Source organism: Monomorium pharaonis, chromosome 10, assembly GCF_013373865.1.
Source record: "Monomorium pharaonis isolate MP-MQ-018 chromosome 10, ASM1337386v2, whole genome shotgun sequence".
Classification (NCBI taxonomy): Eukaryota; Metazoa; Arthropoda; class Insecta; order Hymenoptera; family Formicidae; genus Monomorium; species Monomorium pharaonis.
In genome coordinates this window covers 13,991,035-14,016,464 of record NC_050476.1, presented here as the reverse complement: position 1 = coordinate 14,016,464, position 25,430 = coordinate 13,991,035, and the positions used below count along the sequence as shown (strand labels likewise).

At 33.7% G+C, this 25,430-nt stretch overlaps 1 protein-coding gene across 4 annotated transcripts in view; it reads right to left on the bottom strand.

Annotated features, from left to right (window-relative positions):
• Positions 1 to 25,430, bottom strand: part of LOC105833625 (leucine-rich melanocyte differentiation-associated protein) — a 53,806-nt gene that overhangs the window by 16,858 nt on the left and 11,518 nt on the right. For all 4 annotated transcript variants that reach the window (XR_004964747.1, XR_001138817.3, XM_012675484.3 and 1 more), the window contains exon 3: positions 21,040 to 21,300. Coding sequence is in view for 2 of the 4 variants with exons in the window: in XM_012675484.3 (XP_012530938.1) it covers positions 21,040 to 21,300 (261 nt within the window). In the remaining 2 variants the exon portion in view is untranslated. The remainder of the gene's footprint in view (positions 1 to 21,039; positions 21,301 to 25,430) is intronic.

The window sequence follows — 25,430 nt, the reverse complement described above, 5'->3', positions numbered from 1 at the left end:
CTGATGTAAGGTTTATAGTTATAACCTTATACATCTCTGAATTAAAAATATTATTCAAATAGATAAAATTAAAAAGATTTTAGTTTGCCATGTTGGATCTGTTATTTTGAATTTCAAAATTCTGATGTTAGATTAGTAATCAGCAATCCCAAAAACCTGTATCCCAGTGAGAAATGGCTGTTCGAATCGATATTGATTCGAGCTCGAAGGGTTCGATTGATTATCGACAATCGATTTCATCTAGATTTCGACGCATTTTTGGTTAATCGCTTGGACATGAATGACTTTAGTTTTATTTTAATTGTTATGTCCCCGTAGATATAAAATATTTGACTCTTGTCAATTCAAGACTTTAAGAGTATTTATACTTATAGGCAGTAAAGCAGAAAGCAAAAAAGCAGAAATTAATCAAAACTCGCGCTAATAAAATTATTTGGAAGCACAGAATGTATTTACAAATATTCATTTGTCTTCTGCAAGTTCTGATAAATTTTTTGCTTTTTTGCATTTCTGTCTAGGTGTAAATGGACCTTAATTGAAGAGCACTTATCGGTTTTAAAAAGGTAAATAAAAAATTTTTGCAACAATTTGTTTTTAAAGAAAACAAAAAGGAATCTTTTTGAAACTTTAGTTATATTTTTATATTATTCAATTACAAACATAATTTTTTAAAATCGATGCCATTTATCACATAAATATATTTTATTTAAAAACGTGCTAAAAATCGCTGGCGGGCGTAATTCCAGTAGAACGGATCGTTTAAAAAAAAGAAAGATTATTAATCTATAGGTAAATAGCTACAGCATGAACTACAATAGGGAATTTTGACCAAAAAATTACAAAATGGCGGAAGTTTTTCCAAACCTATCTTTGTAAAAAAAATGTTAAGAGGTGAAACGATTATTAACCATTTGTTATGATTTTAGTTTATGCTTATAGCCATTTATCCACAGATTAATAATTTTTTAAATTTTTTTTTCAGATGATTTATTTGATCGCAATCACGACCGCCAGTAATTTTCAGCACTTTTTTTGATAAAATATATTTATATAATAAATCGAAATTGCATAAAACAATTTTTGAAAAATTTTTCTTTGTAATCGAATAATATAAAAATATAGCTAATAAGTTTAAAAAAGATTCCTCTTTCTTTTCTTTAAAAACAGAATTGTTAGAAAAATGTTTTATTTACCTTTATAAGACCGATAAGTCCCCTTATTATCTTTATTCTTATTTATTGCTGCTTTTTTTTTTAAACGTTCGTGTTTGTATCATGAAAATTTGATTTACGGTATACGGAGTGGACCAGTGAGCGCTTAATGATTCTAAAACGTCATTGGTTCATGATCTAGAAGCAGAAACCAATAACATTAAAAAATCACTGAGCGCTCACTAATTCAATCCATCCATCTATTGAACGCGCGCATTTCACCGGCGTTAGTTGATCCGTTGCTTTCCGAGACTTGTGTTTGAATGCGTTTTAATATTGCTTTTAATACTTTATTGCTATGGCTCAACTACTGCCAGTAAGTTATTCCCGATCATTATTTTGCATTTGAAATGATTACATTTTATCTTGAAAGAGATCCAGAAATATTATTCAAAGTCTACAGTATTAGCAAGAGTACTGAATTAAATCTCTCTCATATCAATCAACGAGACGTCGTTCATTAGTTTATTACAGCCTTAATTCACTTCTCTTGCGGATATCATAAAACATGTATTTGTTTGTATAAGTTTTCAACTTTGGAGGTTAAGTAGTTTGTCTGATGTTATTGCCACCGTTCAGATATATTATTTATCACTTTGGTTAAATTTAAGTATATCTCGTGCTGAATTATTTTATACTTGAATAATATTAATATTTATATGGATAGCTTACTCCTATTTATGATATAGTGTTGAAATTATAGGGACGTACGTGTTGGCAGTCGACTATTGAATAGGAATGTTTTTTGTATATTATCTAAATAGGAAATTTTTGCAATAATTATTGTATATGCAACAAATCATATTTTTTGTTACAAAGGAATTTATTCAATTTTTATCAAATACTTATAAACGATATTAAAATAGTATTATGTTTTATGCATGCTGTTTTTAATTTTTTTTTTTAACTGTTGTCAGTAGCTGTCAGTAGCTTTCTCTGAATCTGATTAGTTTGATTATGTATCTTATTTAACAGCGTTTGTAATAGATAGAGAGTTTAATTTTAGATTATTTTCGTGAGGTGTTCTGACCATGTAGTGTAAATAATTGTCTGTGTTTAGTGCAGAAAAACTTTTTGACGTAGAGCTGCCACAACTGTTCAAAATTGAGAGGCGTTTCTTGAGTTACGAGAACAATTGCTTCAGTATAGTTTTGCCAATGATAGAAGCGATACCAGCGTAGCACTGATAATGAGACTGAAAGAGAAAACAATGAAAACATTTTAAGTGCCTGTGACTCAGACAGTGCCCCTGAGGATGATGGCATAGAAGATAATATTTCTGTCATTGAAAATGATAGTGATGTCCACAGTGTGCCAGAAAATGTGGATATGAATGAGCTGGCTAGTGATCATGAATCAGACGAGGCATTATCTCACAGTGAAGAAGAGGGAATTGGTAAAAATTTCACTGAAGAGGAGAAGGAAGATTATATTATAGAATCCATTCGTCAGTGGACCCTTCTTGGTGATGTTCTGTCAATAAGAAAGCTTGACGAATTGTTTGACTATCATTAGTGTTTAAGAGAATGCTAAAAAGTTACAAAACTGTGCTGGGTACTGATAAAAAAGCAGATGTCCAAAATATGGAAGATCGTCTAATGTGGTATCATGGTATCGTAAAGAGTTGAGGGAAGTATCAGTTAGATTCTTATCTTCAGAAAAAAGGTTCTAGATCTATTGATATAAATATAGATGGGCTCCCACTATTTAAGAACAGCATTTATTCCAAGAAAAAATGTTGGCCTATCTTGGGTAAGCTAGTTGGAACGTTGACTGATCCTTTTATTATTGCAATTCATTATGGTGAAGATCCACGGGATATTGATTTGTTTTTAGGAGATTTCATTCTGGAGGTAGAATATTACAAAATAATGGCTACACCTATAATGATGTTCAATACCCTTTCTCCACTAGAAATTTTATTCTTGATGCTCCTGCTCGTTCTCTTGTCAAATGTTGCATTGGACGGAGGATATGATGCATGTGAGAAATGCACAGTTGTAGGTGTCTATGCAGAAAGGCGAGTTCATTTTGCGAATGTTGATATTGACTGTCAGCCTCGCAGTGATGAGTCATATGTCAACCAAATAGACCGGCTTCATCATACTGGCCACTCGCCTTTGGAACTCATAGGAATCCGTATGATGTCACAATTTAAACTGGATTCTATGCATCTAGTATATGAAGGAGTTTTTAAGAGATTCCTTGAAGTATTATTAACATAGGAAGGACCATAGAATTTGGATGTAGATACCGTGCGGAATATATCATTTAATTTGTATCAGCTTAAGTCCACTTGTCCGCAAGATTTCAATAGAAAGCCTAGGAATTTTGAAGACTGGTACAAATATAAAGCCACTGAGTTTCGACGGTTTTTGTTATATGATGGAATGCTTGCGCGCAGAGATCATTTGGAGCTAGCTATCTATAATCAGTTTCTTCTTCTTCAGGGTGCTTTGTACATATTAGCTAGTCCATATTTGCTGCCAATTTTTAATAACGACGCACAGAAATATTTATAAATATTTTTGTTGATTGATGCTGTACAAATGTACGGAAAACATTTTGTATCATATAATGTTCATGCCTTAAAGCACTTAGTCGATGAATGTAGAAACCATAGAAATCTCGAGTCGTTTAATGCTTTTCCATGTGAAAATTTTTTGAAAACAATAAAAAAAAAAGTAAAATCAGGCTATTTACCACTTCATCAACTTGCTCAACGAACCTCAAAACAAATCAACAAAGTAGAAGTATTATTAGATGAGAAAGACAACTCAGTTGAACTTTTGCATCTTCATGAAACAGGACTTAGTCAGCAGTTTAGAAAAGTTCGTGTCAACAACGTTATTCTGAAGATTGGTTAAAAGGATTCCTGTTTTATGACCACTAAAGGCATTGTTGTTGTACCAGAAAACATAATTAGCAGAGGGAACTGGCAGACGATTTAATTACTCAAATGACTTCTACACTTTTCCAATGAATTCATCACAGCTAGGCATTATAAAAGTGTGGGGAATCAATGATATTCGTGAATCTTTCTTTCTAGAGGATGTGTTTGGGAAGTGTTGGAGTATGAAGTATGGTGATTGCTTTGTATCTGTACCATTATTGCATTCTACTACACTTCTTCATTAAGTGAGTTTCAGATTAATATACTAAAATAGACTTGAAAAGACATTTTTATATGCATCCGATTATTTTTATAGAACTTAGGCCAATTTAACATATACAGCGGGGGGATTCTATCTCAATACAATCATACATGTTTTTTCTTTGCATTAAACGTGTTAAGATTTCTGTAACTAATATATTTTTCTTCTCGGTTTAGTTCGTTGTTGTCAAGTTTGTTCAAAAATCCTCTGACATTGATGAGCCTGATGATGTGTATTATGAGGTTAGATGTGTATATGAGGCAAGCAGTAAATGGCTTTTATTTGAAAACGAGACTAATACGTATCAATGCTATTGGGCTCCTAATTCTTTTACCGAATATCAAATTGTCAAAATGATTAAGAATTAGATATCACCTGATGATAATTCATGGACTATTTTACCCTGCGAGGTAAAATCGTTCTATGGTTCGTATTGATAGAAGCACGTTATTTATTATTTTATGGTGTTTTTTTGCTCACAGAGTTTTATTTATTGTTTTTTTCTTTAGCTGATTACTTGGCTGCTCATCTAGGTGCTAAAAATAGACTTTATGATTCTTCTTATGAAACTGAAAAGGAGCTTGGAAAAGGCCGCAGAAGGAAGATTCAAAAGCGATACTTTCATCCAAAGATGAAAGTGAGCCTCCTTAAAAAAAATTTATTGCTCCTTCTAAAGATATTGCATTATCAAGTAAAAGCAGAGGATTTTCTCGATTCAATGCTCAACCGAAAGTAAAGTGTGCTGTGAAGGTCTGCGAGGTCAATACTTCCAACAGACAAGATCAGAATAATAAAGTCTTGAAAATAGTGAGAAAAAACAGGGGTTCTGAGACTTTATCTATAGCGGATCTCAAAACAAAACTTTTAGAGCGAAAGAAGCAAATGAAAGAGAAGGTATCGCTCCATGTGAAAGGCATCTCTCCAAATGAGAAGGCTAAATGTGATTTACAGTCACCTGACAGTAACCGAGAAAACATCTCGCAATATTCACAATCCTCTGTGCAAGAAAGGGAGGCTACACGACATTTATCATCATCTGGACATGAAGATAAGGAAAATGATTTCCCATCTGATGGTTTTGCTCAGAATATAGAAGACGAAGATTCTAACATCGAAACACAGTTGAATTTTAACTTTACTATAATGCAAAACTCCACGAAGAAAGCAAAAAAACAACTGTCTCTTTCACTGTAAAGAAAGTGTCCGGACAAATGTAATTTATTCATAAATCATCCTACTTCTCAAGTGTGTATATATTGTTTTATTTCTCTTTATATAATTAATTTATAATGCTTTCTTATTTGATTAACTGATGTTTTTACATATTTCTTATTTATTTCAGATTTTGAAAAAGATGTGCTAAAGTTACTCAAAGAAATAAATGGAAAGATTGAAATGGTTTCGAGTAATGTGGCAAAACTAAATATGCTATACTTCCAAATGAAAAAGTATTGTCAAGGCCTAAAGGCATGCCAGTTTTCCCACTAAAGACTTTAAAGAAAGTTTCTGAAATGGAGATTTTTTTACAAGCTAAAGATAACTTGTCTTGCACAATACGTAGATTATCCTACTTTATTTAAAAGTGCAATATTATATGTAATACCTGAGACTAATTTTAATTTGTTAATTTTTATTAAGCTCAATTTATGAAACTCAACACGTTTACATTTCAGTTCATTTATCTAAGTTCATATGTCTCTAAAAATCCTTTATCGGAGAGGACATCTGCGATGAAATTGATGACCCAAGTTTTCAATAATGTTGTTGGTAGTTACAGTTTTAGTGGTCAAGCAGGCAAACGCAAATTTGAAGATCTCTTATTATGGGCTGCCATCAAAGGTAAAAGTCTCTTACTCTTAGTGAAACATATCTCTCAATAGATTAATCTTTTCAGTACATGTTAAAATTTATGTTAAAGTAAGTATTGATTCCAGCTTAATGTTTCATTTTATATCTAATTAAAAATTTCGTTTAATAAGTCACTGATTTAGTAGAACTTGATAAGGGAACTAAGAATACTGTCAGAAATCTTGAACAACTACTGTAAATACTCTAGTATCTAGTTTGTCAAGAAATAGTGTTTCCTTTTATTTCTTTGTTTTAATAAATGCTAATATGAACATGTAGGTCTTTCAATAAAGAAATGTAAAGTGTTAAATTGTCTTAATTGTCCGATTTTACTCATTTGCTTTTTTTCATAGTTTTCATAGTTTTATTTACAAAGCAAAGGTTGGAATTCATTTTTAGACTAATATTTGACTAGTAAAGACAAAAAAAATTTTCTTTTATCAATAAATATAGGTTTACGTTTAAAAAAAATTAATGTAAATAGAATGATAATTTTTCTTTGTATTTGTTTTACGATCTGAGCAGCTTTTTAAAACCTGTGCTTTTGCCTTGTTCAGGTGTTGTTAGTTTAAAAATAGATGATACAGACTTCTTAGCGTCTAAGAGAAGAATAAAAGCCTAGCTCAAAGATGCCAAATGGAGAAATCAAAAAGGTAGCACTTCCAGTCAACAATCGTCTCCTAGTTAGCAGCTGTTTTCTAATCAGCAAAATACTAGTTAAGAAAAAAATACAAGACGTAAAAAAGAATTGAGGCAGAAGCAGAAGTATAGTAGTGAGGACAGTAGTTCTTCAATCAGATCTTTACCTTATGCAAATTAATAATATTGCTGTTTGTGGTAACATTAGAAGGCCAAACAAAATTTTTATTTAAATATGTTGATTTATATTATTTTTATTTATATATCCTACTAATTTTTAAGAGTTTTATACTCTTTTTTATTCTATTCGTGATCATTTAATTTGAAGTTTTATTGACCCTCATACTCAAATGTATGTGTAGTAACTTTGCTTCACAAATGTAAATTCAATTTGTTTGCCGTACTAATTGTTAAAGTTGTATTGTTTACCTATTTTCATTTTTCATCGTTGAAAATATTCTCTTCGTGATTATTAAAATTGTTAATTTTACTATACTCATTGATTTTTTGTACACTACCTTCCTGATTCAAACGGGCAATATAATTACCATAAGGATTATTTAATTTCAGAGGTCTTTTATCATATTTAATGTATATACACGGTCGACTGTTCGATTTACTGGTGTTATCAGAACTTCGAGGGAGAGGGAAAAAAGAAGAATAACAAAAGGAGAGAGTACACATTCTAATCGATGTCGATTTGATGTCTTTTCGAGGATAACAAAAAAACATGATGTCTAAGTAAACGTGCTATCCGATATTTGCAATAATATATTTTAAAAATATGCGTATTGCAATTTTATCAAAATTCCATCGATATTAAAAACATGTCGATTTCAAGGACACGTCGAATCGATGTATTCGATCAACGTCTTTCATCGACATCGATCCCATTTCGAATCCGTTTCTTACTGGGATATTATAAATTTTATCCAAATAAACTAAATTAAAACATTTTTGGTCCATCATAGTGAATTCGCCATTTTGAAGTTTAAAATTCTGATGTCGGATTCGTAATCAACGACCCAAAAACCGTTAGATTACAAGTGTGACATTAATATTACGTCATGTTAGTTCTGACATGAATTTTTTCTGTAAAAAAAACATTTTTTTGTTTATTAATTAACAATATTAACAATTTTATAAATAATTCATAAAAATAATATACACATGTTAATAAAGATATTAATGACATCAAAATCCAAAAACAAAAAATTCAGGTTTCAGTGCCCTAAATAATAAAGAAAATAATTTGGAAAGGAAACTCCAGAGTCCACTGTGATTCAAAGAGTTAACTCCCAAATAGCACTGGATGTTCCAAGGACGTCCATTTTAAGTCCAATTCAGGTCCATGGATATAAAATAGACATTCATAGGATGTCCATTATTGGAATTAAAACGGATGTTCTATTCAGAACGTCCTATGCTGGATATCTGATCTTTATGTCCGCATTTGGATCTTACTTTTATATAATTTATCTTTATTATTTTTATTATATAATCTAAAAGAAATATTGTAAATTATATATATATATATATATATATATATATATTATTTACAATATTTCTAATTAATATTAATTTATGAATAATAATAAATTATATTATTTTTAATTTTCAAAAGGTTTGTTTTAATTGTTCTACTTTTAAATATAATATGAAATAATACGTATTATTTTTTTATTTATTATTAACATTATTGATTATTGGTATTTTTTTAAATGTTTGTTATAATATATTATTGTTTCTTTTTCGTTTTTTATTGTTTCGTTTTTTTTATTTTCGTTTCTTTGTTTTCTTTTTCGTTTTTTTTTTCGTTTCTTTTTCCGACCAAAAGAGGGACACGGCAATTGGTCTGGGTCAAGCACTGTCTCTGTCTAACCAGTAACATAAAGCACTAGACAAAGAAAGAAATTGACCTGGACCATGTCTCCTCTTTGTCTTACTGCCGGACACTTTTTAAGAGCTTTTTGCAGGAAATGCGCAGTCCATGCTTTATGTCGATGATTTTTACAAAATGTGGATTAACCCACTATTGCAACAAGCCCTTTAATTGAAAAAGGTCCAAAAGAAATAATCAAACCATAATAGGTCCAAAATTTGGTTTACTTTGGATTTTCTATGAATGTCCGAAATTGTGACAAACGTATATCCAATGGACGTCCATTAAAGGACTTTCTATGAACGTACAAAGTTGTGCCAAACGTATATCCTATGGACGTCCATCGAATGTCCGACGGACCTTATTTGGACTCTTAATGGTCCGAATATCCTGAAGCGGATATCCATTGGACATACAATGGATGTCCTTGTGCTATCTGGGCTGACACAGTTATTTCTCAACAAAATACTCACCGTACTTTTGCGCACTCCTATCTCTACGCGCGCGCGCGTGTGTGTGTGTGACCACAGCGACGAAGTGTCGTATCGTATTTATTAAACTTTTTTTTGTTAATAAATTTTTGTGTATAACTCAAAAACTAAGGCCGAGTGGCGGTAACATGTATTAAGAAAAATTATTCAGAATAATGATCACATATATCAAATCGGTTATTGAAATCGGTGAAATCGCCCTTATTACCAAACTATTTTCAACGCACGTGTAACAAAAAATAATTTGTTTTATTACGGTCAAAATTTTTGTATATATTTAATTATTCTTAAAAATTTCCATGAAATTTTATAACTTTTTTAGAAAATTTTTTAATTTTATTTTCCCAAATTTTATCACACTTTTTAGAACTAAAAGAATTTTCCAATTGTAAGAATGTTTAATTTATGTAAATTCTAAAATATTTTAAAATTTCTAAGATTTTTATTCTATAATTTTTGAAGAAAACTTACAATATAGAAAGGGCTTTCGGATATATGTCGCGTTTTTATACAACATTGCGCCGACGTTTCGCAAACGTTGCAGTTTGCATCATCAGGGCTAGGACCTCCGATATTGAACTCTCTTGGATTTTGACCGTCCTTATATACCCCTTGTCCTGGTGGTAAAGCAATTCGACCAATGGTATCACAATTTATTGGCCTAACATTGGTCAACTGATGGTCAATCTTAATACAATATTGGCTAACTGTTTGCCAGTTAATATATGCTACCCGGAAATTTTTTAGTAAATCAATTAAAAAAACGAGGAAAACAGTGTGCCAAATCGGGCTTATCTAATAATCTTTATCACAGTTAAGGTTATCGGGATGTTTCAAAATTGCTAGACTTTTACGATATTTTCTAATAAAGTAACCTTGAGAAGACGCTAGCATTATAGCTTTTTCGTATTGTACGGAGTGTCCAGTCTCCACCCAGTGTTCGGCTAAGGCTGATTAAAAAAAGTGGCCATATTTGGTACACCGTTGATGTTTTTTTAATTCATGTACTGATTTTCCTCCCGGTTTCTCCTATGTACACTTTTCCGCAAGAGCGAAGGATTTTATATACACCTAGGTTCTAAGCGTGATCTCTGATCTTTCGGATTAGGAAGTAACTGGAAAATCTTCCTTTGTGGTTTAAAGATTACTTTTATATTGTGTCTACGCAAATTCTTGCTAATGCGTTCTGTCGTACCTTGAAGATACGGAAAGAAAGCCATCTTGTTCTTTTCTCTTTCGTTTTCCGTTAGGCCATTGGGACCAATGATACCATTAATCGAATTGCCCCGTTCCCTCTCCCCCATCCCTACCACCAGGGCAAGAGGTATATAAGGACGATCACAATCCAAGAGAATTCAGTATTGGAGCTCTTAGCCCTGATGATAAAAACTGCAACGTTTGCGCAACGCTGTAGCAGGCCGCGGTATGTATCAGGAAGCCTTTCTATTAGAAGCAACGTCAATGGCTGTGAAAGCTTTAAGTCTAAAATTTACAAAAATTTGCAGAAAAATTTAAACAAATTAATTTTTTCAAAAATTGTGTAAATAGTAAAATATTGAATAATAAATTTAATTATTCGACCGATAAATGTTTTGAATATAAAAAAAATTAAGATTGCTTATTCGATCTGCAGCAAATCTTATGATGAATGTATTTTTTCTATTAACCCATTAACACTCAAAGACACGCAATTTTTTGTTTATCTTTTAGTTTCATTCTCAATAAAGAAATAGGAAATGTTTTGACAAAAATCATGTATCTTACCATTTTAAGTCTGTTCTTTCGATTTCCGGCGTCAAAATTGCATTTTTATGCATTCAGAAAATCAGCATGACGGATTTTAAGTAGTATGGTATGGTTTATTACGGTTTCTTCTGAGGATTCCCGTGATGTTTTCAGGGGACCACCTTACATTCTCCTCCTTTCCTTTCTCACAGTCAATTATCACATATGATCCTGTAAAAAAAATATACGAAATATTTTATGATTCCCTCACGTCCTGTCCATTGAGCAGCCTCACAAATATTTTCTTTCTTTCCTTTCCATCTACAACCCCATTCTCCTCTCCTCCTCCTCTTCCCTCCTTTCTTCTCTCTGCCCTCTTTCCACTCCTCACTCTTTTCCCCTCTACCCTATTTCTCTTACTCCCTTATACTTCATGTACTACTCCCTGTCTTTACTCTCCCTTCTCCTCTGTCACTGTATTATCCATCTTCCCCTTTCTTTTATCTAAACTGCCTGCCTTAGTTTCTTCCCTCCTCTTTCTCCTTCTATCTCCTTTCCTCGTCCCAATTCCTCCATCTTCCTCCTTCTCCTTTCTTGTTTCCCTCTCATATTCCAATTCCTCTTGGACGTCCTCGCTCCGTCCAGGTCATTACTGTCCTTCTTATCCCTTTTATTGTATCTTTCTTTCTCTTTTTCCTACTCTCCTTCTCCAACGCTCTACTCTCCCCTCCTCTCATCTATTTTCCTCTTCGCCGCTTCCACCATAACTTCCAGTCCTCTTCCCTTCATATTCTTTACCATATGCACCTTCAGTTTCAATTTCTTGTCTCGCCTCCTCTCCTCCCCCTTTACTCCTCTTTTAATCACAACCATCTCTCTCTCTCCTTCCTCGAATCCTCTTCACAAATTCTTCCTCACCTGCATTTCTCTGTTTTCACCTTCCTCTTCCTCCTCTGTTCTCTCTTGCATTTCTGCAGTCGCTTTTTCTTTTCTTCCTCTCCCTCCTCTTACTTTCGTAAACAACTCTCTCAAACTTTTTGCCACCTCTTCCGAACAACTCCTTTTCTCCTCCGTTCCTTCCATTTCTGCTTCCTTTGTAACAAACTTCGTCCGCCGGCAACCATTGTCCGCGCACGGTTTAGTTCAACACCCGCCGAACCACGATACGGGCACCGGCCCGTCATAAAGATACCCATATCGTTGAGACTCGCGCGTTTCCACCGCCGTTCTCCTGATCACCGAGACTGAGCCGCTCAAAGAGAGTCGAGGACCTCCAAAGGTCCCTGAACCTCCACCGGGATTGCTATAAAAGGACCGTCCCCGCGAAGTGAAAACACTTCTTGATCCGACCGTATTCCGGCACTTCGATTCCGCCAGATGCGACCGAGAAGCCTACCCGCGGTACGGATACTAGAGTGGAGAGTCTCCGCTTTACCCAAGTGTTCTTGGCTCCGCTCGCATTCGACATCCTTACACCTCCAAGCATGGCACACAGGTGAAGAGTTCTCCGCTTTCGCCGAGGAGTCTCAACCCCGGCTCACTCCTATCCACCTAACACGGCCCGGTAACGAGAGGATCGAGCGTTCTCTGTCTCCCCCAAGTAACCGCCGCCGTTCTTATTTATTAAACGTTGAGTTAAATGAGAGTGGTTCACTTGAACACAGTACAATTGGACACAGTGCAAATGGACACGGTGCAAATGGACACAAAATAATGTACACGTTTTAAATGGACACGATTCATTTCGACACAGGAATTTTGGACACAGTAATTTTGTACACAGGAAAAATAAATTCTGGACAAATTACAATTTGGACACGACTACAACATGTACACCGTGCAATTGGACACGTAAAATTTGTACACCGCAAAGTTGTACACTTCCAAGTTATACACCGTAAAGTTGTACACTTCCAAGTTATACACCGTAAAGTTGTACACCGTAAAATTGAACACCGCAAAGTTGTACACCACAAAGTTGTACACCGCAAACTTATACATTGCAAATTTGTACACCGCAAAGTTGTACACCGCAAAGCTGTACACCGTGTATATTGTATTGGAAATCTGCAAACACATATAAACTTTACTTTGTTTGCAATGTACAACATGGGTTAGCGACTTCGACGGAGTACGGGAGGGAAGCCGAAGGCCCCCCTTGCACCCCCCCCCGTGTGTGTGTGTGCGCGCGCGCGCAAACCATTCTCTGCGCCACATGGGTTTGCGACTTTCCACGCAAAACTTTGTGGTGTACAACTTTTACGTGTCTAAATGACCGGTGTACAATTTTACGATGTACAACTTTATGGTGTATAACTTGGCGGTGTACAACTTTGCGGTGTACAAATCTTACATGTCTAACTGCACGGTGTACATTTTTATCATATCTAAATTGTAATTTGTCCAGAATTTATTTTTCCTGTGTAAAAAATTCCTGTGTCAAAATGAACCGTGTCCATTTGAAACGTGTACATTATTTTGTGTCCATTTGCACCGTGTCCATTTGCACTGTGTCTAATTGTACTGTGTTCAAGTGAAGGCCACTCGAGTTAAATATCGTGCACTGGTAAAAGCGCCGAAACACTATCTCCGCATCGCGCGCCCCACGAACTACCGTCGTACGTAAACAGGGCACTTACAGCCCGCCGTACCGTGCACCCTCCGGACCCCCGAACTCAAGCACCTTGCCGCAAGGCATCACCCGTCGCTACACTACGAGCCCCGCGAAAGCCACCAAGCGCCGCACACGGACTCAGTTCTCAGCTGAAGCCGAAAGTACGCATAGCGTTTTGTAAATAGCACTGTACATAAATATTCTGTAAGTACATGAAAGTTAAAATATAGAAATTAATTGTAAAACGAAAGCACACGATCTGTTGTCACAGGACCTTTTCTACCCCTGGATCCCGGCAAGCTATGCCTGTGTAAGAATTACGGTCGTTTCACCTTACTTTTCATCGCTTTATCTTCTCTCAATCTCACTCTCAGTCATTTCCTCTCCTCTTTCCTCTCCAGCCTTCTTTTGCTCGCCTCTCCTTGCTTTCTATCCATGTCTCCTGTTTTCTTCTCATTTTCCTTCTCCAGTCTCTTCTTGCTCTTCTGTTTCTCCGTGCCACGGTTCTCCTCTTTCTCTCTTCTCTCCTTTCCTTCCTCTTCTCTCCTCTTCGCCTTTGCCTCCCTCTCTTCACCTTCACTCTATTTCATTTCCAAACTTCACACACCTTCCTTTCACCATTATCACTACCTCCTCCATATATCTCCTTATCTCTCTCAACTCTCCCATGCATCTCTCTTAGCTCAACCAATACCTTCTCCACTCTCACTCTTTCCATTTGTTTAATCACACCTTTATCCCTCCTACCTTCCTCTCGTACTCTTTCCACGGTTGCCTATAACTTGCCTACCATAATCGCATACTCTTCACATCGATCTTTTATCGACATATCAATTCATTACACGTGTTCCAACTCTCCCTATCACCGCCTACTGTTGCCCTCTCCCGAAACCTTCTTCCTTGCTCCTTCATCTCCATTGGTCCATCCTCGACATACTCTGCACCTCAATCTCCCAATTACATCTCCAATTCCTTCAGCCCATGCGCTCAGTTCTTCTTCTCTCTTAGACCTTCTCTCCACACGCGCCATCTTTCATCACTTCTCCATCTTCGCTCCTTCCTTCTGGCGCCCTCTCCATGCACCACTTCCTCCATACCTTCTCCATGCCCATCCTTCATCTTTTCAACCTTCCTCTGATGCCTTACTCCAGTTTTTCAACTTGCTCTCCTGCTTCTCGTCCTTTCTCCATTTTTCTTCCTCCAATGTCCGGGCTTCCTTTCACATCTCGCTCTCTCTGCCTCCATTTTTCAACTCTCCTCAGCCACTACTTCACTTCCTTTTCCCACAAAACTCCGGGACCAAAAGTCCTACCTGTTTGTCACTGACCGCCATCTTTTCTTCTTTCCCGTATTTTAAATGGAAAAGTACAGAAAAATTGGAAAATTTTTTTCTTTAATATTTTTTTTCAAGTAGAAAAGGTATCAGGATCCATTTCTAACCGCGTTCAAAGATGGATAAAATAGTTGAAGTTTAATGGGAAATTTTTTTTCGACCCTAATTTACTGTAACCTTTTTAAAACGGCACAAATTTCAAGAATTTTAATGAAATATGAGTTTTTTCTCAATAATTCTATGAAAATCATGCATCGTCAAGCTTTTTTGCTTTATAGCATAAATTTTGGATGAATTCAACATCAGTGTTCATGTTTTATCAAAATTTACAGTCTTAACCTTCAATCCCTACCTATGGGTCGTTTTCGTCCTGCTTAAAACTACTATCTTTAATTTTTCGTACAACCGCGATGTTAACGCCATCGAAGTTGTACTAAAAAAAACTTTGAGGGGGAAGGGTCTTCAGTGCACAAGGCCAGCACGGTTCGTTTGTTCTACTTCAAACGTCAGCCAAGTAAAATTCGAATAGGACGTTTTCGACCCATAGGTAGGGATTACGTAAGTAAAAATAAACTTAAAAAAAATTTTTTTTTGTTTTAAGTATTTACGGACACATACATGCATTTCAGGACATAATTATGTATATATTTTAAGTTGAACATCTACAATGGAGGTTAGGAATCCAGAATACTTTAAGCAGATTAATAAAACTTAGCATTCGGCAAATATTGGGAAGATTGGACATTAACTAATAAATTAAAAAAAGAAAAAAATGTTTTTATTGTTTACATAAAAATAATAAAAAGACCAATCAATGTTGTGCTCGATGCAACAAACCCGTTTGCGATTGTCATCGTTTAAATTGCTATTATAACTACTTTTAAACTGTTCTTTTTCTATTTTTATAACAAAATTTTGTATTTTTACTATGTATTAAATAATAAATTTGTTAAAACTTTAAGCTAAAAAAAAGTTGATTATTGATGTTTCCCTATTTTACAACGCTATTCATTATCCTCAAAATTTACAATTTTTATATGCTGAAATTGGATATCTGCTTTCATTCTACGTTGATCAGACAGTTTTTTCGTAAAGAGGAACTTTTTTCTTTCCAAAAACTAATTAAAAAAATTTTTTTTTTAATTTTTACCATCGCTATATATTTTTAAAAAAATTAACTTTTTTACGGTAAAAAGAGGAGAAAGCAAAGACGGAGGGAGAAGAGAGAAGTGATAAACGGTGGACACAAAGAACAGGAAAGAGGAAGGGAGTGAGGAGAGAAGTGAAGAGGAGGAAAATTGATGGAAGCAGGTCGAAAAAGAAGGAGAAGAGAAAAGAGAAGAAAGGATAAAGGAAAACAAGCAGAGAAAGAAGAGGATAGAAGAAACACAAAAAAGATAGAAGAGCAGGAATTGAAATGGAGGAGGAAGAGAAAGGAGGAGGAAAGAAGGAGCAGGGAGAAGAGGCTGGTGTGGAGAGGAATAAAAGGACACGGAGGAGAGAAGTTGCTTCGTGGAGGCAATAATGAGAAGAGTGCTAGGAAGGAGGGTCGAGGTGAAATGGGTGGAGGAAAGGAGCAAGGAGGAGAGATGGGTGCTTATAACAGAGAAGAGGGATAAAGATGAAATGCTGGAAGGAGGGCAAAGGTGGGAAGGATATGGAGGATGGGGATCGACGAAGACCTGACTATGGAGAAAAGAAGAAGAAGAAGATTGAGAATTGTTGAGATGGCCAGGAGGAAGAGGGCTAAGGGCAAAAAAGTGGAAATCACAAATAGGGAGATCTGGGTAGATGGGAAGAAATGGAAAATGGAGGAGGATAGGGGGAAGTAGAGGAGAGGGAGAGAAATTATGGTAAGACGTGGGGCAAAGGCTGAGGAGAATTGGGACGAGACAAGAAGGAGAGAGAGAGGAGAAGAGGTCGTTTATAGGATACAATAGAATGTGTTTCATGATGTGTTCTTATGTGCAAACAAGTGGCGGAATCACGGAGGGAGGAGAGCAAGAGAAGTGGGAGAAGGAGAAAAGGAGAAAGGAAACAGAAGGACGGATGAAGGGAGAGAATAAGAGAGAAATGGACAAGGATGAGGATATTGGAGGAAGGACTATGAAGAAAGAGAAGAAAGAAGAAGGGATGAAGCGGGGCAAGGGGGAAAGGGGAGTTTATGATTAGAGAGACGTGAAAGGGATGGAGGTGAAGTCTGTAAAGGTTGCACAATGGCCAGGGCGCATAGGGGGATGATGAGGGAGCGTCCTAAATGCGCACAGTAATAAACGGACACAGCAGGCTGAGTGAAACGGACACAGTAACAAACGGACACAGACCAAACGGACACAGTAATAAACGGACACAGACCAAATGCGCACACTGCACATTCGCACGGACCAAATGCCATCCATGTACATTGCAAGCAGAGTAAAGTCCACATAGGTTAGGGACTTGGACGGGGTGAGTGCGGGAGAAGGGGCCAAAGGCCCTCTTGCACCCCCCCCCGTGTATGTGTGTGTGTGTGTGTGTGTGCGTGCAAAGCATTCACTGCGTCACATGGGTTTGCGACTTTCCGTGTGTGCATTTGGTCCGTGCGCATGTGCAGTGTGCGCATTTGGTCTGTGTCCATTTGTTACTGGGTCCGTTCATTACTGTGCGCATCTGGGACTCACTCGATGATGAGCTCTAATTTGTAAAATATTCTGTATAGTATGGAGAAACTGCAAACCCTGAGGGGACGCAGTAAATAAATATACATTAATTACAATTAATATAATGGTAGTTTTTTAAAGAGAAATGTTTAAACAGTATACATGATTTTTTTCAGATTTTTAAATCTATTATTTATATGGTTATAAGGGCAAAGACGAAAACGACCCATAAGTAGGGTTAGAAGGTGCCAAAAAACACGGTAGAAATTGAGGGTTAATAATGGCGGATCTAATATGGCGGCCCGAGAACTAAAAAAATATTTTTTTCGTGACTATTAGGAAGAGTTTTGAAAACATAAGATTTGTACATTTTTATGTTTTGGATACCGCAAAATGGAGGATCTAATATGGCGAAGAAAATATGAAAAATGTCAGAATTTCCAAATTAAAAAAATATGGTATTCTACAAAAAACTTAAAAAAAAAAAGATATTTTTGTCAATTTCTTCATTGGATGCGTTTTTTGAAAAAATAAAATCATAACGTTTTGAAAGTATCGTTACTATAATACTTATTCTTAAGCTATTAGACCAAAGAGAACTATCCTTTGTACGTTTCTACTATATATTATTCTAAGAGTTTCTGAGATTGCCGAGTCCAAATTTGATGACAGATTTTCAAAATTCAAAATGGCGGATTTAATAGGGTGGATGAAATATCAAAAATGTAAAAAAATAGAAAAAAAAATTAAAATTTTGAAAGCTATAAAATTTTAAAAATGCAAAATCTAATATAATAGGTGGAATATAAAAAACGCTAGACTTTTAATAAAAAAAATAGTCCCGCTACTTTAATATTCTCAATAAGTAATGTACCTGAAGCTTCTGTCCGTTAGATGTCACAAACGTTTTCCAACTCTTATGACGTGAAAGTAGACGGTTAAATCTTTCTTTTTTTTGCATTTTTTAAGTTTTAATATTTTTAATTAAAAAAAAATTTTTACGCTTTTGTACGTTGTTCCTCTTTAGCCTAATAACTCAAGAATAAGTGTTATAGTAATTATAATTTTAAAACAACGCACATTCAATGAAGAAATTGACAAAAATATTTTCTTCAAGAAAATTTTTGTAAAATACAATATTCTTTTCATTTAAAAATTTTGAAAAAATAAAATATTTTTTAGTTCTCTGGTCGCCATCATATTAGATCCGCCATTATTAAGATTGTAAATTCTGATAAAACATGAACAATGATGTTAGATTCATCCAAAATTCATACTATGAAGAAAAAAAGCTTGACAATGCTTGATTTTCATAGAATTATTAAGAAAAAAACCATGTTTCACTCAATTTTTTGCAATTTCCGTTACTTTGAAAAAATTACAATAAATTGGGGTTAAAAAAAATTTCTCGTTGAACTTCAACTACACTGGCGCAAAAAAAAACGAAACAAAATTTTTGACCGATTTTTAGGCAATATTCAAAGTGATGTAACTTTGAATTGAAAGTTGAAGCGAAAAATCATCCAAATTACATGTTCTTTTTTTTAAATTAAAGGGCAAAGACTCTACTTTGAGAATTCCTGCGCGAAAGTTTGATTTGTTAAGTGCCAACTTTTTGTATCGCATGAAAACCAAACATGTGTTTTTTAATTGAAAAAAGTAAAAGTTTGTTATCATTTTGCACAAGTTTCTCGTTAAAATCTTGCTAATATTAATTCAGATTCTTAAAGTTCATTCTTTTCTAAGCAATTTAAAAAAAAAACATGTCGATACAATGTTTTTTGTTGATTGTACGCGAGTTTGAAATTTGCACTGCATTTTAAGGTATTTTAGCGAATAAATACGGTATTTTTTTAATATCATGAATTTTGAGTATCAATATGATATTGCACATTGATTTTATTCGTGTTTAACTCAATCATAACGCCGTCATCAGAGTGACCCGATCTGCACCACGTGGAAAATAACAATCGGATTTTGTACATCATGTGGCCCTGAAAAAGCTGATTTTTTAAAATAAAATTTGAACTTTTATTTTTTATGTATGAGTATGTGTATATGTATGTTTACGTGTATGTGTGGATTTATGAATGTAGATGAATGTGATCTTCTGTTGACTTCAGTGAAATTGGTCCGTCAGCTATCCGTTATATTCAGATCAGTAAGTACAAATTTCCACCGATGAATTTCAGAACCACATGATGTACAAAATCCGATCGTCAATCTCCACGTGGTGCAGATCGGGTCACTTTGATGACAGCGGTATGATTGAGTTAAACACGAATAAAATTAATGTGCAATATCATATTGATACTCAAAATTCATGATATTAAAAAAATACCGTATTTATTCGCTAAAATACCTTAAAATGTAGTGCAAATTTCAAACTCGCGTGCAATCAACAAAAAACATCGTGTCGACATGTTTTTTTTTTAATTTAGAAAAGAATGAACTTTAAGAATCTGAATTAATATTAGCAAGATTTTAACGAGAAACTTGTGCAAAATGATAACAAACTTTTATTTTTTTCAATTAAAAAACACATGTTTGGTTTTCATGCGATACAAAAGGTTCGCACTTAACAAATCAAACTTTTGCGTAGGAATTCTCAAAGTAGAGTCTTTGCCTTTTAATTTAAAAAAAAGTACATGTAATTTGGATGATTTTTCGCAAAGTTGCATCACTTTGAAGATTGCCTAAAAATCGGTCAAAAATTTTGTTTCGTTTTTTTTTGCGCCAGTGTATTTTATCTACCTTTGGACGCGGTTAGAAATGGGTCCTAATACTTTTTCTACTTAAAAAAATATCGAAAAAAAATTTTTCTGTATTTTCCACTTAAAATCCGCCATACTAGTTTTCTGAGCATGAAAATGCAATTTTGGTTATGGAAATCGAAAGAGCATATTCAAAAATAGTAAGATACAAGGTTTTGGTCAAAACATTTCCCATTTTTCCTATTGAGTATAAAGCTCAAAAATGAACAAGAAATTGCGTGTCTTTAGGCGTTAATAGATTAGTTTAATATTTAATATTTTTAATTCATATAAACTGCGAGCCGACAATTTTGTCAATCTTGAAACATAGTTATTAGCCAGAAAAACTTGATACTCAGAAGCGCGTTTAAAATCCTCTCTTTCCCAAAAAATCTTGGCTAAGATGTTATTTTTTACAATGAATTAGTTTTTTGGAATAGGACGGATCTTAAAGATACTTCTGAGCATTGATATCTAGCTAGTAACCGTGTTCCAAGACTGACAAAATTGGCGCGCAGTTTATATAAACTAATTGGCACGCAGTTTATATAAACTAAAAACATTAAATAAATAGAAAAATAATATTCAACAGTAAAATTTATTATAAACCTTATAAATAATCTTAACTTTATGTATAAAATACTAAAATTCCTTTTTCCATATTAAAAACATCAAAAAACATTAAAATATGACAATTTTTCCACTAGAATTATATATTATAAAACTGAAAAAAGTATCTTCTAACATACCTATATCGAAGATAATCACAGAAATCTCCACCATTGAGATAACTAGGTGCTGCTTCGTTTCCCATAAGGCATAAGTATTTAAGATTCGGTACGCTTCTACGGAGATTCTTGATAAAGGGATACAAATTCTTTATACAATTATGATTCAACCAGAGAAGCTCGAGATTTGGCATGTTTGGAAATATAGTAACATCGTCTATTTTATTATGATCCAAATTGACAGACCTCAAATTGTCAAACTCCGATAAAAACTGCAGGTTTCTAAAACGCCAAAGTAATTTATATTGTTTTTATTAAATGTATTATTGTGTAATAAAATGGCTGATCTTCTTTTACAGAACAGTCGACACTTTTAACACAAATCAACACACGTCACTTTCCATTTATAATTTAAGGGGATCCTAAAGTTGACTGTTTTACCGACATTCTGTTCAACTATTTAGTTTCGAATTGAATTTTCATAATTGAAAATCCTTTTACACATTTAAAGTACGTACACAAATAGACCCGAGGACGATTACATCAAAACCAAAAATGCAAAAACAGTTTTTAAGTTTATTCATTCATAAAATAATTCGCTTTAAAATACAACTTATGTAGCTTATACAAATGAATAGTACACCGCAATTTGGAATAAATTGAGAAATAAGATCATATTGGTCAAATTACGATTATAAACCGTAAAAAAAGTTATTTATTGGATCAAATTTTGTTCATTTAAGCGTTTTCACTGAGAAATCTTTAGTAAAAACGCTTAAATGAACGAAATTTGATCCAATAAATAATTCTTTTTTACGGCTTGTAATTTGACGAATATATAGCCTTATTCCTTAAACTATTACGAAATGCGGTCTATCATTCATTTGTACGTGATAAGCTACATAACTTATATTTTGAAGCAAATATTTTTATGAATAAGGATAAATGAATGACTTTACATTATTGACTTCGATCACGTTTGACGAGCCGTTTAGCATCCTCTTAATGCAAACTCAATCGATACATTTTATCTTTGGTTGGAAGGAGTCAAAATGTGTCTTTGGTAATTATTTACATTAGCGACTTTCCACCATTTTGATGACCTTTAAATATGTTGTCAAGGTTGTTAGTTTGAACAACTTTTCCCTATACATGTTACCGTCGCTCGGTCTTTGTTTTCGAATTATACACAAAAAGTTATTAACAGAAAAGTTTGATAAATACAATACTACGCTTCTTCAAATGTAATCTTCTTCTTTATAAAAGGGCATATAAGTTTGAAGCCACAAAAAGAAGTCATTATTCATGAATTTTTTACAGAACCAAGAAGCAAACTATAAAAATGGGACTTTTTGTATAATAAAGTACACCTTTTGTAATTCTCATACAAATATTACAATGATTTGGTTAAAAATCTCCCCCTCCCCTCTCATCGTCATGTAGTCAGCCATGCATAATTCCGCGGTGACAATGATTTCTCCGTCCGCTCAATTAAAATACGAAAACCAAATGGCATCTTAAAGAAGAGTAGATTTTTTTGTCGTTATCATATTCGATTTTTTGAATTCAAATTTTAAACAAAATGACGGACCTTTAAAGTTAGAGTGCAATTTTTCTATAATGTCTTATAATGAACATTTTTTCCAAGTTACTTTAGCAATTGTCCTAAGTTTATGTAACTTTTGTATAAAAAAAAATAAAATACATTATTTTATAAGTTTAAACCATTTTTTATCGGTCATTTTTTATCTTAAAGCTAAGTGGCTACTTACGTACTTTTTAAAAAATTCAATATTTTAGGCATTTAACTCAATCTAAAATAATTAAAAAATTCTATTATATACAAGGATAGTTAAAGTATATAATCACTAATTGTGATGCCTTTATGGCGATTGTACGTCAATTTAAAAATTTAAAAAATCAGCAAACTTTAGCCTGGCCACTTTGCCCGCCTCTCCCCTAATACATATGATTCTTAGATTTTTAGATAAACCAAAATAGATTGTATTTGCTATATCAATGAATGCAGTAACTGCCACATATAGATAGCTAAATAAGGTAGATAACAATGATTGTGCAATTTAATTCTTTCTACATCAATAACAAAGACTTAAAAATTATAAATTTTTTACTTGTACTGTACTACATAGATCTGTGACTTTATCTGACAACATATAGATAGAATTGTACACTGAAAAAAAGGATTGGCTGCTGTAGCCTAGAATTGGCTGCATCAGCCAATTTTAATGGTCAAATATGGCATAGCATTTCTGTTGGCTGCAGCAGTCCATTTTCAAAGCTGCCATAAATTTGACTGGAGTTAATACGTGACTTTGCTGCTCCAACTAACTGCCTACTTTAAAACAGCTTTGTTAATTAGCTACTCCAACCAATAACTCTTGCGCGATAGCCTACTAGTTGGTTGCTCCGGTCAATTTACTTCTGCATGGTGGCCATCCTGTGCATATTGTTACGACCATCTTATCTGATTGTATAAACCATCTGAACGGAAAAAATGATTCTAATACGTGGACTTCAAAATATTGCTACTTTTTTGATCCTTCAATAAAAAAATGGCTAACACAACAATATTTTAGGTCCATGTATTACAATTATTTTTTTCCGTTTAGATAGTTTGTACAATCAGATAAAATAACAATATGCACAAGATTCAAGGCAATAGCAAAATGCTTTAATTGTTTGATGATCAGTTATTATTATTTTTTATTTAAGAACAAACAATAAAAAGTAGACAAATTATTTTTAAATATCATAAATTTATTTTCAAATACATTTACACGGCATATTATAAATTCAATAAACAAAATTCTTATCTCCCTTCATGTAAGCAGAAGATCAATTACACTTACAATGAAATTAGAAAGGATACTTACACTTAAGGTGATTTAAAGATGAACATTTACATTTGTCAGTACATGTTCACAATGCATGCCTTGTAGAAATAAAGTATTTGCCATCATTCATTTGAACAATTTTCTCCCAATTGGACAAAAGTTGCATTGAATTATTAGGATACAGGCAGCTAAAATCTTGTTCCAACTAGAATTCGACAAACACACAATGTCATTTTCATATATTAAAAAAATATAATAATAAAATTTTAATCCCAGCAATTTACTAAAATATAACCCCAAGGCTGTCGTAAAATCCGAAATTCATTAAAATAGTCAGTAATTGCACCAATAAAGTATTTGCTTTTTTTGTCTGCATTCTGTACTTCTGAGTTTCCAAAGTCTTACGGAGGCAGTCTCTTTCCACTTTATAATGGCCTCATTCTGTGGCTCTAGGCATCTCCGTAACCACTGAAAGCTATCTGTGTTTCTGAACTGCCCGCTCCTATGTGTGATCATAATATCATAATATATTATATATTAAACTGTCATTCATAATATATATTATCATATATAATATCCTGTGATCATAGTACCAAATAAGAGTTAAAGTGGGGTTAAGAATTGTTTTAAATTCAAAATATTGTTTCTATACCATTAAAGTCATCAGAGTCATCCAAGTCCTTCTTCCTATAAATTGCCACTTCAAAGCTCTGCCCTTCTAAGTTTGCCAATTAATTTTGTGTACTGATCGTATAGCTTTCCTTTAGGTTGTTCCTTAGGTTCCTTAGGTTGTACTGCTCGATCAATCCCAGTAGTCTTTTTTCTTCTTGGAATGTACCAAGTATCCTATTTAAAATAAAATAAAATGTGACATAAATAAAGAGAGCATAGAATTCTACTATAAAGAAATTAACGAATAATAAAAAATACATAAAACTAACTATAATTTCCGTAGAAAAGAGTTCTATAATTTATTGACTAAGTCCCTTAAAATCATCCGAAATAATTCTGTAAGAGATATACATATATCAATAATTTTGTTTATATTCATTAGTAATTACAGTAACTATGTATGAAATAATTCGAATAGTAGATTATTGCACCACACTCACCGTTTGTTCGGATCACCAGCTAACTCTGCTGCTATTATGTATTTAGCCAAATCTGATCTCAGAGCGTCAAAATCTTGTTTTTTATACAGATTAAAATAACTCTTGCCATCACTTGTTCGCTCAAGATAAAGCCTTACATCCCACAACAATATTTAACTTGTAATTTTTCATTACTTAAAATAATAGCAATACTTAATAAGGACTTACATTTGAAACACAAGTATGTATTCGATTCTAATTGAAAGAATCTTTCTTGCAACGTTCTACTTTCTGTGATTCCTCATTCTGTATTGACACATCAGTAGGGAATTCCTCAATAACTGGTAAGTCTTCATTAACTTTTTGTCCTTCAAATATATTTTCAATTGATATATCTTTAACAAGACTATCATCGACAGCAACAAAGGTATTTATCGTCTCAAAAATTCTATTTTCTTCCGGAATT